This window comes from Balaenoptera physalus (assembly GCF_965194825.1).
Source record: "Balaenoptera physalus genome assembly, chromosome: 4".
Classification (NCBI taxonomy): Eukaryota; Metazoa; Chordata; class Mammalia; order Artiodactyla; family Balaenopteridae; genus Balaenoptera; species Balaenoptera physalus.
In genome coordinates this window covers 72,108,402-72,123,705 of record NC_138891.1, presented here as the reverse complement: position 1 = coordinate 72,123,705, position 15,304 = coordinate 72,108,402, and the positions used below count along the sequence as shown (strand labels likewise).

The following is a 15,304-nucleotide window of genomic DNA, read 5'->3' as shown; positions in this document are numbered from 1 at the left end:
GAGACCAATTCCAGGCTGGGAAAGGTCTTTGGAAAGTGAGCGGGGACCAAAATGATGTCTATAGGTCACTGTGACCAGAAGGGGCCTTAAGAATAGGTTCAACCCATTTTATAGATGAAGAAATTAAGACTGGGACAGGAAATGTCCCAATCTTATTTCCCCTAGTCACCTAGTGAACTAGTGGCTGAGCTTGCAAGACAACCAGGCTTCCAGACTCCCAGGCTGGAGTTTCTTCTATGTCTCAGAAAGGCAGTGAAGTTCACTCAGCATTCATTAAAGTGCCTGCAGGCATGCGCGCGCGCGCGCACACACACACTCTTCACTTTGTTCTGAAGCCCCTGGATGAACACCTTCAGGGCTGTTCACTCCCTCCTCAAGCAACTGCTTTCATCCTTGGATAATCCCAGTGGTTAAAGCTTCTCTCTCTATATTGGGCCAAAATTCACCTCCCTATATCATTTCCTCCTCTTAACTCAGAAAGGGTTTACAAACTTAAATAAGCATTAAATAAAGAAACAAACACAAAAGGACAGCAAACCCACAACCCTCTTAGAATTTCTCCTGGCGCTGAGAGCCCACTGGTGCGTGTGGCCGGCTGTCCAGCTGCGGTCAGTCTGGCCTTGCACTGGAGGGGATGTGGGTGTGCAGCCCTGATCCCAGTCCTCAGCCCAGAGCAACTTACTGGAAACTTTCTCGGGCCTAGTGGCTGCCCTTAGGGTCCTAAAGTTGCCAAGACCATAACCTTAGCTGGATTTTGGCCCCAACGTGGATCCGTCCATGGGAACAGTTCAGGGTCATTTTGTAATCTTCAGAGGCCTTGCCTAGATTCTCTTCTGCTGTCCTGTGACCCTGGTGACATTCCGGGAACGCTCAGGCCACGTGAGGGGAGGAACCACTGCCTGGAACTTTGATCAGCACCAGGACTGCTGGGTTCATGCTGACCACTGACCACACCAGAAGCCCTTCTGCTCCTGAGGAAGAGCCAGGGCAGCTGGTCCCCAACCGTGAGCCCCTCGCGGTAGGTTTCCTGGGGTCACTACAGGGCTCTGGGGGTCTGTGGGGATGTGGGAGGAATCTGGCCTGGGATCCCAGCTTGGGGGCAGGAGATGGGCTGGCCACTTGTCCCAGGTTTCAGAGCATGTCCCCAACTCCACGTAGGCTGCACCTTCCGTGTCCCCTCGCCCGGTCAGGAGAAGCCCCTGAGGTACTCAGCCAGGGTGGTGCTGGGCTGGGGCTGGAGGCAGGTCACGGTGCGGGATTCTGAGATGAAGGTGACCCAGTCCCTGGGCACAGACAACTTCTAGTGGATGGTGGGGATAAAGTAGTGTGACCATATGTCTAGGTTTTCCTGGTCCCACCCTTGTTTATGCCTGTCATCCTGGCATAATTATCAAGAGCTCTCCTTTTATTCTCAGAAGTGTCCTGGTTTCGATGATAAAGTAGGAATAAAACATGTATGTGGCTACGTTTTAGCAAACATTTATTATTTGCCAGGCACTGCATTAAGTGCTTTATTATTTACCATCTAATTTAGCATATTTATCATCCAACTGAGTGCTAATTTTAACACTAAGGGATGGGGTTATAACCAGGTATTGGGAAACTGAGGCTTAGAGAGGGAGTGACCTGCCCAATCCCACACAGCTAGTAGATAGCGGTGTCAGAATTTAAACCCAGGGTACAGCAATGACAGCGCCCTAATCCACGAAGCAGGATGAAGAATAAGACCCTGGATACAGGCTCACGAGAGCCACAAATACATTCTGTTCAATTCGGCACCCAGGGCCTGAGCACCTCTCTGGCTCAGCCCTGGGCCAGGTGCTGGGGTGCATGGCCAGGTAAGAGATGCTGCGGTCACAGGACCGCCACCTCCCAGGGGCTCCTAGTCAGGTGGTGCAACTGACTAGAAGGCAGAGCAGAAGGGCCCACGTGTTCAACAGAAGACAAGTACCTGCAGGATCCAAAAGAGGCGCAGTCCAGGAAGGCTTCCCGGGGGACGTGTGACTTGTGCTGGCCTGGAGGGTAGGGAGAATGGTAGCAACAGGGAAAGGTCAGCAAGGGCATTCTAGTCGAGGGGGCTGCCTGAGAGAGGGCTAGAGGTGGGGCCCATGGGGAGCATTTGGAGAAAGGACAGTGCCCGGTTCACAACCTCCTCTTATTTCAGAATGTTAGTGCCCTTCAGGAAGCTATGACAGTGGATAAAGTTTCCTTGAGCCTCTGCAATGTAATTGCAAGGAAGGAAAGGAATCAAGGAAGCCCCTATTAGGTACTCGGAACTGTGCTGTGTGTTTTACATGATCTAAAAAATGTTTTAAATGTTTTAATATTTTTGGCTGCGCTGTGCAGCATGCGGGATCTTAGTTCCCTGACCAGGGATCGAACCTGTGCCCCCTACATCGGAAGAACAGATTCCTAACCACTGGACTGCCAGGGAATTCCCTATATTATTTTTATAATAACTTTCAACCTTATTACAACAGTGACACCTATTTATTATTTTTAAAAGTTGAAAATACATTATTAAGCCAAAGGAAAAAATTAAAATCACCTGCAATTAATTCTATTCTTCAGAGATAACCACTGCAAATGTTTTGTGTACCGTCTGAAGCTCTCTAGGGGACCATCAAAGTCACTTCAGTGACATAAACTCAGGTGTGGGTTGAAAAGAGCTTATTCCGAATAACAAAAGACGTTCCTCTCATCACTCAGGATATTCCAAGGGTTTTTGGAGCTCTGTGCCAGGAACCAGGAAGACCAAATATAAATTTATTATATCAGAGTATCATAAACCCACGGCCAGTTATTTCATTTAATTGCCACAATGACCCTAATGCACGGTAATGCGGGTGTTTATTAATAATAATTATTATTATTATTATCATCATGATTGTTCTCAATCTACAAATGTGGAAACTTGGACTCTGAGGGATTACTTCACTGCTTGGGATGCCCTGGGCAGCAGGGTGGGGAGGGCAGGCTGGCTGGGGAGGGGGCCAGCCCAGGTCCCACTGCCTCAGCCACTTGGCTTATTTCCCTGATTGAGAGGAAAGGAGACTGGGGTCCTGGAGACTTGGGTGAGGCAGTCAGGGGCTCCAGATAAGCCTTGGAAGCCCCTCTTCCTGCTCCCAGATGTACTAGAGCCCGAGGGACAAAATCCAGCCACGTTGGTGAGACAGATCCTGATGTGGATACCCCAGGTCCAGGGACAAGTCCCCTGGGGGTGTCGGGCTGGGCTCTGGGCTCCCGTCACCCTCTGGAAGGAGTGAGGGTTGGCTCTGTGGTGGATGACAGATGGGCTGTGGTACAGAAATGTACCAATCCAAAAGTAATCTGAGAAGAGGAAAGAGTCCATTCGCAATCAGTCACCCCTTCCACCCTCCTCCACAAAAAGCCAGGCTTCCTTGGCTTGCTGAAGGCATGGAACATTTTTGTGGGCATTTGCTGGTCTCCGCGCAAATGCAGAGGTGGTTTCTCAGATGACAAGCTGGAATCTTCTGGCTGCCGCCCCACTGTCCCCTCTGCTGCCATCCTTCACAGTACCTAGGTGGGGATGTTCCCGGTCTCCAGAGCCTGTGGTGACCTGCTCTGGAGGGTGGCTCAGGGAAGAGGCCCAAGTCCTGGGCATCCTGGCCACCTCAGAATCTGAGCTCCACTAAACCAAGGACAAAACAATGACCCGTTTCCCTTGGCCAGAAGAGCCAGAAAGTGCTGTAGCGAGACATCCGGCTGGCCCATAAATGAGGTGTTTGAATGAGCTCACCAGTTTTTCCTTAGCTGACTCCTGTGATTACTTTACAACAGAGCTGGGGCTGGCCTGGGCTGATGTAGCTGAGTGCTCTCTGTGTACACGGCTCTGGGTTTGGAGCTTTCAACGCATTTTCTCATTCAACCCTCGGAACCACCCCTTGAGGAAGGTAGTATTGAAACTTGCTGTTTTGAAGATGAGGAAATTGAAGCACGGAGAGGTTAAGTAATTCAGCCAAAGCCACACAGCTAGTAAGGGATGGAGACAAGATTTGAACCCAGGCTGTCTGACACCACAGCACAAACTCTTAGCCATTCTAGAGTGATGTGAGAGTAAGTCTTGGGCTGGGAGTGGAACATTTGGAAATTATCAGTGTTCCACACCCTCACTGTGAGTACCATCTACCACTTCCTTTGCTCCAGTGGACTGGGGCAAGAGGGTCTTGCCCTGAACATTAGAGGCTCTGTTCTGGCTCCCCTCCCACCATGACACCCCCAAGGGGTGAGAAGTTTGCATGATCAAAGGGACATGCCCATCTGGAGGCTGTGTCCCCATTTCAAATCCTGATTCAGGTACCCAGGACCCAGGGCTTGTGTGGCATGCCTCCCGAGGTCCATCTTCTCTAGGCGACCCCGTCACAGAAGTGCATTCCCTTAGGCTTGTGAGGTGCTGGGACACAGCCGTGGGTGGGATCTCTACTCACAGTACCGGAGAGAGTCCGGTGGGAAGAGAAGGGGACAGGCGGTAGGCAAGGTCCCTTGTGTATGTTCACCTTGGGTCCTGAAAATGTGAGGATGGGTCTTCCTGTTCCAGAAGCCTTGTGGTGTCACTGCAAGCACCTTGCTGACAGCTCAGGCCATCAGGACGGATCCTAGCCCCACACTTCTTAGTCGTGTGCCCTTGGACCCATTGCTGTAGCTCTGGGACCCCCAGTTTCCCTGTCCTGGAAATTTCTCGATGTGCTCTGAGGATCAAGATGCAGGTGTGAGAGCTTTGGGAGCTGGCAGGTGGGTCTCGCCCCCTAGCTCAGCCCCCCACATCAGAGAAGCTGCTCCCACCTCTCCCACCGGCCACTGCCTGAGCCTAAGCTGATTTCTCTACACTTGATTTTCTGTGCTGCTGATGCCATAGTTTTGACTCAAGTCCTGAATTCTCCAGTTACATCCCTTTGTTGGAAAATTCTAAAGTATATTATTTCTTTTTTTTTCTGTATAACTATAATTATTTTATTAGTTATCTATTTTACACATATTAGTGTATATATGTAAGTCCCAATCTCCCAATTCATCCCACCACCACCCCCTGCCCCCGCTTTCCCCCCTTGGTGTCCATACGTTTGTTCTCTACATCTGTGTCTCTATTTCTGCCTTGCAAAACAGTTCATCTGTACCATTTTTCTAGATTCCACATATATGAGTTAATATACGATATTTGTCTTTCTCCTTCTGACTTACTTCACTTACTTCACTCTGTATGACAGTCTCTAGGTCCATCCACGTCTCTACAAATGACCCAATTTCATTCCTTTTTATGGCTGAGTAATATTCCATTGTATATATGTACCATATCTTCTTTATCCATTCGTCTGTCGATGGGCATTTAGGTTGCTTCCATGACCTGGCTATTGTAAATAGTGCTGCAATGAACATTGGGGTGCATGTGTCTTTTTGAATTATATTTTTCTCTGTGTATATGCTGGGTCATATGGTAGTACTATTTTTAGTTTTTTAAGGAACCACCATACTGTTCTCCATAGTGGCTGTATCAGTTTACATTCCCACCAACAGTGCGAGAAGTTTCCCTCTTCTCCACACCCTCTCCAGCATTTGTTGTTTGTAGATTTTCTGATGATGCCCATTCTAACTGGTGTGAGGTGATACCTCATGGTAGTTTTGATTAGCATTTCTCTAATAATTAGTGATTTTGAGCAGCTTTTCATGTGCCTCTTGGCTATCTGTATGTCTTCTTTGGATAAATGTCTATTTAGGTCTTCTGCCCATTTTTTGATTAGGTTGTCTGCTTTTTTAATATCGAGCTGCGTGAGCTGTTTATATATTTTGGAGATTAATCCTTTGTCCGTTGATTCATTTGCAAATATTTTCTCCCATTCTGAGGGTTGTCTTTTTGTCTTGTTTATAGTTTCCTTTGCTGTGCAAAAGCTTTGAAGTTTCATTAGGTCCCATTTGTTTATTTTTGTTTTTATTTCCATTTCTCTAGGAGGTGGGTCAAAGAAGATCTTGCTGTGATTTATGTTAAAGAGTGTTCTTCCTATGTTTTCCTCCAAGAGTTTTATAGTGTCTGGTCTTACCTTTAGGTCTTTAATCCATTTTGAGTTTATTTTTGTGTATGGTGTTAGGGAGTGTTCTAATTTCATTCTTTTACATGTAGCTGCCCAGTTTTCCCAGCACCACTTATTGAAGAGACTGTCTTTTCTCCATTGTATATCCTTGCCTCCCTTGTCATAGAATAGTTGACCATAGGTGTGTGGGTTTATCTCTGGGCTTTCTATCCTGTTCCATTGATCTATATTTCTGTTTTTGTGCCAGTACCATATTGTCTTGATTACTGTAGCTTTGTAGTATAGTCTGCAGTCAGGGAGTCTGATTCCTCCAGCTCTGTTTTTTTCCCTAAGATTGCTTTGGCTATTTGGAGTCTTTTGTGTCTCCATGCAAATTTTAAGATTTTTTGTTCTAGTTCTGTAAAAAATGCCATTGGTAATATGACAGGGATTGCATTGAATCTATAGATTACTTCTAAAGCATATTATTTCCAAGTGACAGTGGGTTAGAAGTTAGAGGTACGGCAGGGGCGGGTGAGGCACAGTGTCCCCATGAGGCTTTTCCTTTCACCTGCGCCTCTTGCTTTGGTCCCAGCTTTCCCAGCAGGAGTGATAAAGGAAACCAGGAGATCTGCGTTCTAACCCAGGCCCCACTGCAGACACCTGGGGGTCTGGCCTCGCCCTCTCAATGAGGCTGGCCAGATGGTCCCTAGGGTCCTCATGTCCCTTCTAGTGGGATTTCTTCTGGAAACTGCCTTTGAGAACCAAGGACCAAAGGGGTTAGCAGGAAGGAGACTGTTGATAATATTATGGCACTTTACAAATAGGAATTGCTCCTCTCTTACTCTCGGTGGGGGAAGGAGGAGGGAGGGCTCAAGACCATGCTCACACCTGGCTACGGTCATTCACTCCGGGCTGGAATCATTCCAGGGAAGGGCAGCTCTGCCTCTCAAGCTGCTCATCTCAGCCATGGACGGTTCAGTTCAACAGACCCTATCATGAATCAACACGAGCGTAGAGAGGACTACACCCCTCTTCTCACAGAAAGGACAGCTGTGAGAACCCGTCATCTGGAGGACGATGCCAGGTGCTAAGATAGAGAAACATATCAGGAGTCAGAGAAGGCTTCTGTCAGGATGCCCAGGGGTTTCGTGTAGGAGCCTAGGGACAGCCCAGGTAGCAGGTATGGGTGGGACCATGGCTAGGTCATCCTTCTTCAGCCAGGCCCTCTTCTTCTTATCTGTATTCTGTGCATGCAATATCAAGAGAATAAAGTCTCACGCTAAAGCTGAACTCTGTAATGCTGGTCTATGGGGTGGCAGGACCAGGAGGCTTGTCCCTTTCCCTAGTGTGTCCTGAGTGGCAGCAAGCGCCATCACTGTTATAGACCTTCCCAACCATGGTGTATAATCCACCTCCTGTGGCTTACCTATGTGGCCATCAGAGGAGCCTCAAGGGAGAGGCAGCGCTTTTTCAGGGAGAAATTGTTCCTTCTCTATTGATTAGGCAGAAAAGTTCCTGGAAAAACTGAGAGTTATTGAGTGTCTGAATGGGAAGAGGGTACAGGGGGCTTTTTGTAAGCACTGTGCTTGCATGTGGAGCCTTTTGGCTGAAGCTGAATCTTGCGATGGAAGAAGCAGCCAGCAGAGAGCAGCAGAGAGGCAGGCAGCAAAGGGTGCTTGGGGCCAAGATTCCCCAACAGGGAGCCAGCTGAGTTCTTGCTGAGGACAGGTAAATTGAGAAAAATTACGATTATATTGCATGAGGATTTTCTCTTTCTTTCTGCCTTTCCTTCTTTCTGTCTGCTTTCTTTCTTTGAAGCTAAATATATTCTAGCTAAAGGGCATTTTGTTCTTCCTACTTTTTTGATGTTCAAATAATCTTTTCTGTAATGATGGTGGTTTGCGACCTTTAACAATGGTTAACATAGCTTATTAATTGCTCACACTATGTCAGACACTGTTCTAAAAGCTTTACCTATATTTACTCATTTAATCCTCCAATTACCCCAACATGGTTAGCACTAATATTATCCTCATTTTACAGATACGAAAATTGAAGCACATGCCCAAGGTCACATAGCTAGAACGTGATGGAGCTGGTATTCCAACTCACGGAACTTGAACCACTAGAAGCCATGTAAATGATGATGTGGGTGGGAGCAGTAGAGACGTGGGGGGTACAGACCCCCTAATGGGACAATTAAGGCCCCGTTGATCTCGTCATGTGGGAATGTGAACCCAATGCCCCTAAATCATCCTGAAATCTGGAAACATTTAATGTGCTATTTCTCAGTTTCTACATGCTGGCTAGTGGTTCAGACATAAAAAAGACTGAGTGGGGCTTCCCTGGTGGCGCAGTGGTTGAGAATCTGCCTGCTAATGCAGGGGATACGGGTTCGAGCCCTGCTCTGGGAAGATCCCACATGCTGCGGAGCAACTAGGCCTGTGAGCCACAAGTACTGAGCCTGCGCGTCTGGAGCCTGTGCTCCGCAACAAGAGAGGCCACGATAATGAGAGGCCCGCGCACCGCGATGAAGAGTGGCCCCCGCTTGCCGCAACTAGAGAAAGCCCTAGCACAGAAAAGAAGACCCAACATAGCAATCAATCAATCAATCAATCAATCTTTTAAAAAAAATTAAAAAAAGACTGAGTGGTAAGTAAAATGTGCTTCTAAGCTGTGTCACCAATTCGTGACCTGTGGTAGATGCTGGCGTTTAAAAAAAATTAATATTTAGTGAACTAAAAATTTGGTCCCCTTCCCTTATTTAAAACAAAAACCTACAGGTCTGTGGAATCCCCTCATCTGGGACCTGCCTGTCCACACAATGTTGGAAAGCTCCATGGGCTCCAGGCTGGTGATAGGGGTGGCCGGCAGGAGGGGAGCATTTTGGTAGCAGCACTGAAGAGAAGGCGGACTCATTTCAAGATAAGAGCCCGTCTTGTCCCTGTGGCTGCTCTCAGCCTCAGCGGTGCAAAGAGCTGAGGGTAAGATCTCCTCATAATTAGGCTCTGCAATGTGCTGAGATTTGAAAACTCAGGAAGAGTTACAGTTAAAAAATTTCCAACTCAGGAATAATCTGCCCATATTTTACGTACTATCTTAAAAATTCCACAGTACCCATGGTCTCCTTTTATACCCCTGTTCCATGCCTTTTGGTCTCGGTCCCACCTCTTTCTCCAATCTGGAAAGAACACGTCAAGTCCACGAGACCAGGGTCTTGGTCCTGCCACTAACCTGCAGGGTGGGACTGTGGATTGGCCACGAGACACCTTTGCTGTCAGAAGGTTAGAACTCTGGTCCTATTGACCTTGCAAGGCTGCTGTGAGGTGGTATGAAAACAACAATTAAAAACATAAACTAGCTTCCCATCTCCTGGCTCTCTGACCGGTGTGCTGGTCACCGGGCTGCCTGCCCTTGACGAAGGTGCCACTTCTGCTTTCTCTTCCCGCTCAGATCTAGGAGATGCTGCCCAGAGCCTGGCTACGCTGGGCCTGCCTCCTGCTCCTGGCCACGCCTACCCAGCCCTGCCCCAAGGGGTGTGACTGCTTCACCCGGGAGGTGTTTTGCTCCGATGAGGAGCTGGCCGCCATCCCGCTGGACATCCCGCCACACGCCACAGACATCATCTTCGTGGAGACCTCGTTCACCATGGTGGGAGCCAGGACCTTCAGTGGCAGCCCCAACCTGACCAAGGTGGTCTTCCTCAACACCCAGGTGTGCCACTTCGGGCCGGATGCCTTCGGGGGGCTGCCGGGGCTCCAGGACCTGGAGATCACTGGCGGTGCCTTCTCCAACCTCAGCACTGACATCTTCTCCAACCTGACCTCGCTGGGCAAGTTCACCCTCAACTTCAACATGCTGGAGGCTCTGCCCGAGGGCCTCTTCCAGCACATGGATGCCCTGGAGTCCCTCCAGCTGCAGGGCAATCGGCTCCAGACCCTGCCCGTGAGGCTCTTCCAGCCTCTGAGACGTCTGAAGACCCTCAACCTCGCTCAGAACCTCCTGGCCCAGCTGCCCGAGGAACTGTTCGCCCCCCTCTGCAGCCTGCAGACCCTGAGGCTGAGCAACAACGCACTAGCCGGCCTGCCCCGAGGGCTGTTCAGCCACCTGGGCGGCCTGCAGGAACTCTTCCTGGACGGCAACTCCATCTCCGAGCTGCCCTCGCAAGCATTCGCGGGGCTCTCCCGCCTGGAGAAGCTATGGCTGCAGCGCAACACCATCGACCACCTGCCCCGGTCCATCTTCTCCTCCCTGGGCAAACTGACCTTCCTGAGCTTGCAGGGCAATGCTCTGCGGACACTGCCCGCTAGCCTCTTCGCCCATTCCCCGGGCCTGGTCAGCCTGTCCCTGTCCCACAACCAGCTGGAGACCATCCCCGAGGGAGCCTTCGCCAACCTATCCAGCCTCGGGTCCCTCACGCTCTCGCACAACGCCCTCACCCATCTGCCGGCTGGCGTCTTCAGGGGCCTCGAGGGGCTGGTCAAGCTCTATTTAGGCAGCAACAACCTGACGGCCCTGCACCCAGCCCTCTTCCAGAACCTGTCCACGCTTGAGCTGCTCAGCCTCTCCAGGAACCTCCTGACCACGCTGCCCCAGGGCATCTTTGACACCAATTACAACCTGTTCAACCTGGCTCTGCACGGCAACCCCTGGCAGTGCGACTGCCACCTGGCCTATCTCTTCAGGTGGCTGCACCAGTATAGCGACCGGCTCTTCAACAGCCAGACCTACTGCGCTGGCCCCACCTACCTGAAGGGTCAGGTGGTGCCTGCCTTGAGGAAGGAGCAGCTGGTGTGCCCGGTCACCCAGGACCACCTGGGCTTCCAGGCCCTGGGGCCGGAGGACAGGGAGCCAGGGGGCGGCTGGGATCCGGCCATGAAGGAGAAGGCGACCTGGAGCCGGTGCACCTACAGCACCCCCGAGGGCACCGTGGTGCTGGCTTGTGATGAGGCCCGGTGTCGCTGGCTGAACGTCCAGCTGTCTCCCAGGCAGGGCTTGGCCGCCCCGGGACTGACGTTCAATGCCAGTCAGGAGTGGGACTTGAAGTCCAGCTGTGGCTCTGTGAGGGTCACTGTGTCGATCGAGGCTCTGGCAGGGGAGCCCTAGGTGCAGAGCAGATGGGCTGGGAGCCTGGGCAGACAGCCTCCGGGCCCAACCAGGCAAGAGCCGGTGAGGGGAGCTGAAGCTTTGGTTCTTCAGATGCAAGGGATGGAGTTGCATCTCCCGGGTGGAGGAAGGGGGAGGAGGCTGGACCCCCGAGTCTCCGCCTCCCCCTCCTCCTTCATCCCCCCCAGTCTCTGAGTCTGAGACCTAACAGGGCCTTCCTCAAACTCTGCAAAGCACCCGTTAAAGCTGCATCGTGGTCCGGAGAATAAACTAATGCCGTTCCCCTGGTGTTTCTCTATTATTTAATACCCACCCTAATCTCATCCCCACCCTGAGATACCCTCTTACCAGTGCTCCATTTCCACAAAGTGGAGGCCACCCTCTCTTGACATCCAGTTCAAGAGCCAATGTCTGTTTCTATTTCTCTGCCTGGAACTGTGGTTTTAATTGATAAAGACAAATAGGGGAGAGGATAAAAGCAGAGGTGACCAGAAAGATGAGGGGCGGGGGTCTGACTCCGCATTCAGGGGACTCACGCCGTTCGTGCCCCACTCCAGCGCTTCCAGGAGAAGTCAGATGACAGGGGCTCTCTGGAGGGGAAACGCTTTGCCTGTTCAGCCGACAGGATTGCTGCTCCATGAGGAGAGGGGGAGGACAGGGAGCTGGGTGGGCTGGGACCGATGCCCTTCAGTTCTAAGTGTCGGCGTCTGTGGGCTGCTCACTCACTGAAATGGTCCTCTCTTGGTTCTGGGGACACCACCCTCTTACCCAAGCCCAGCTGCTCTCCCAGTTTTACCCAGTCACCTCTTGCACGCTGGTCTCCTCGGGGCTGGCTGTCATTCAGGCTCCCTGGGTAATCCCTATGCAGGCCCTTGGGATCAGATGCCACCTCTACGCTGATGACCTCAAATCTCCAAAAACCTAAGCCAAATCTCGGACTCAGGTTTCTGGCTCCATGATGAGATATCTGCTTGCTCTGCCTGCAACCCCGTGTTTTATCATGACAGCCACAAACACGTCTAAACCAGACTCCGACCCCAGCTCCTCCTGGATCCCAGCAAATCGCCAAGCCCAGGAGCTGGGAGTGGTCTTCAATCTCTCCTCCCCTTATTCCTCTTGGCCAACCAGTCACTGAGTGCTTCTGAGTGCCCCTCTGTCCATTTCTCCTTTCTTGTTCCCAGCCCAGGGAAGCTCTTTGTCTCCTTGGATTGAACCATGACCCAGCCCCCTTCCTGGTTTCCCAGCCTGCAGTGTGGACTGACTTGGCTGAAGTGCCGGGGTATGGGAGGGAGAAATAAATCAGATGTACAGCAGGCCCTCCAGGAGCTCATAGTCTGGTGGAGAGATCAGAAAAGGATGCATGGGATGAAAACACAAGCAAGACGGGGTGGGCACCAAGAAGGCGCTGGGGAGTTCAGGGGAGGTGGAGGTCTGGGTGAGCACAGACCTCGGGAAGCTGCATTTGATCCCTGGGCCTTGAGACTGTGCAAGAAGAGTGTGAGCCAAGGGATGGAGACAGGCAAGTGGGTGAGGACAGGGCCATGGCCTCTGGAACAGGCTACAGGTGGGAGAGGAGATGGGGAGATAAGTAAGGCTGGAAAGCTAGCTGGAGCCTCAACAGGCCCAGGGAGGAGTTCACGTGTTCATTAAGGATGCCCAGCTGTTACTGAAGGACTTTATGCAGAGGAGGGCCATGCTCCTGCCTGTGAAGTTTGAGGAGAGCAAGAGGCAGGGAAAACAGTAAGGATTCTTACTTGGCTTGAGCTGAGAGCTCAAGGATGCCAAGGAAATAGAATGAAAAGTTTTCAGCATCCGAACAGCACATACACAGATGGATTAAAAGACTGAAATAATTTCAGAAATGCAAATTCAAACAATATAGATATCACTTCATACCTATTGATCCCATGGAAATTAGGAAGCTGGATTATGCCCAGTGTGGGCACAGGGGAGCCTCCAGGTACCGCTGGCTGGAGCAGCCACTCCTCCAAGGACACGAGCAAGCCTGAGGCAAAGAAAGGGTTTGGTGAGGGAGTCAGGGGTCCAGTGGGTGGGGCTGGAAGATGGCGGGAGGGAGAAACCTGGGGTGACTCTCAATTTTCTCTCCTGGGAGGCAGGGAGGACAGTGAAGCCATCGACCAAGGGCAGGGGCATTTCTGGGGAAAGGGAGGAGCAAGATACCAGCTTTAGACAAGGAAGTACAACTTCACCCTCGTGTCCAGTGACGCCCTTTTAAAAAGGCATGCTTCCTGAGTGTCAAACCAGTTAAATTCTAAGGTGATGGAAGGTAGTTTGGCAGCTGTGCCAAAGGAACAGACTCTCTCTCAGATTCATTGGGTTCAGTTCCCAAAAGCATCTGGTTTAAGAATAATCCTGACCAGGTCCTCCAAGGTTGGGGAACGTTGCTTCCCCAGAAAGGAGGAGGCCCTGAGCGACTGAGGGTCCCGTGATGCCAGCCCCCGAGGTTTGTGCTCTCACTGCCCAGGCCCAAGGCTGGGCTGCAGTGGCTGCTAGCTTCCAGCTGGTTGTGATGTCCACTGTCTGGGGAAAGGATCACCACACCAGCACACAGGAGGTGCTTCCCAAATCTCCATCAAATGGATGCCCATCTGAACTACAGCTCCTGGTCCAAATAGTCCTTGGGTCTACCGCCAGGGATAAAGGAGCAAGATAATCCAGCAGACATTTCTCTTAATTATATTCCCTCCCAATATAACTCTTTGTTAGGTTAAGATATAATAATTTTTCTCTGTGCTGAATGGTGCTGGGGAAAGAGCACCGGCTGACAGGGCAAGCTGCTTGCTGGCCCTTTCAAGTTGGTTGGATGAGATCCGTCACTGTGCTCTTCGGGTAGGGTTGCCAGATTTACAGATAAGCACATACATGCTGCAAGGGACATATTTATACTAAAAAAGCGATTCGCAGTTTATTTAACTGGGTATATTATTTGGTGACCCAACCATCTGATGAAAGTGGGGAAACAATGGGGGTGGAGATGGGGGCTCGGGGGTTCTCTTCAGGGCCAGGGAGGCCAGGCCTGAGCCTGCAGTGGTGCAGGTCCTGACTACTGAGGGCTGCTAGGGTCTTGAGGTTGGAGCTGACAGGAAGCAGGGGGCGCTGAGCGTCCCCCCAGACCGAGGTGTGCAGACAAAGAGGCAGCTCTGAGTGTGCTGTGCACCCAGGGCCCTCGGTCCTGCTGCCTGTTTCCTTGTGAGGTGGTTCCAGTCTGGGGCAGCAGTAGAGCTTTTGATGGGTTCTGGAAAGAATTCAGGACACTTGGCTCCCCCTACCTTAACATTTGGCTTTTGGCAAATCATGGCTCCTCTCTGGGCCAAAGGAGGTTGGTTCTCAATGCTGACTGAATCTTAGAATCACCTGGGGGAAGTTAAAAAAGACAACAGGGGGCTTCCTTGGTGGCACAGTGGTTAAGAATCCGCCTGCCAATGCAAGGGACATGGGTTCGAGCCCTGGTCTGGGAAGATTCCACATGTCTCGGAGCAACTAAGCCCGTGTGCCACAACTACTGGGCCTGCACTCTAGAGCCTGTGCGCCACAACCACTGAGCCTGCGCTCTAGAGCCCGCAAGCCAAACTGAGCCTGCGCACAACAACTACTGAAGCCCGCACGCAACTAGAGCCCGTGGTCTGCAGCAAGAGAAGCCACCACGATGAGAAGCCCACGCACCGCAATGAAGAGTAGCCCCTGCTTGCCGCAACTAGAGAAAGCCCGCGCACGGCAACGAAGACCCAACACAGCCAAAAATAAATAAATAAATAAATAAATAAATAAATTTATTAGGAAAAACAGAAAGACAACAGGGTCCCACTTCCAGAGACGATGATTCAACTGGCCTAGGGAGACCCAGATATCAGTTTAAACACACACACACACACACACACACACACACACACACACACACACACACAAAACACCCCCAGTGATTCTAATGCTCAGCCAGGCTTGAAAACTCAGGGCTCGATTTTGTCCTGTTCTAGGTCTTCCCACTATCTGTAGCTGCCCCAGGGTTGTGGAGCAAATGCTCACCTTATCAGACCCACCTGGTGTAATGCTTGGGATGAATTCATGAACAAAATAAGCCACAACACTGTGTCCCAAAATATCTCACAGGTTTTTTTTTTTTTGGCTTGTTGGTTTTATTTTATCATCCTCAG

General features: G+C 50.9%; 1 protein-coding gene across 1 annotated transcript; it reads left to right on the top strand.

The window, feature by feature from the left end:
• The first annotated feature begins 314 nt into the window (after positions 1-314).
• On the top strand, positions 315-11,414 carry CPN2 (carboxypeptidase N subunit 2). Its single transcript, XM_082461515.1, has 2 exons — positions 315-1,018; positions 9,480-11,414. Exon 2 carries the CDS (start codon positions 9,489-9,491, stop codon positions 11,130-11,132), a length of 1,644 nt encoding a protein of 547 aa, XP_082317641.1. The 5' UTR covers positions 315-1,018; positions 9,480-9,488; the 3' UTR covers positions 11,133-11,414.
• Positions 11,415-15,304: the final 3,890 nt, after the last annotated feature.

Bases quoted from the DNA above. Each gene is read 5' to 3' on its own strand.
- CPN2 (XM_082461515.1), top strand. From the start codon at position 9,489: ATGCTGCCCAGAGCCTGGCTACGCTGGGCCTGCCTCCTGCTCCTGGCC.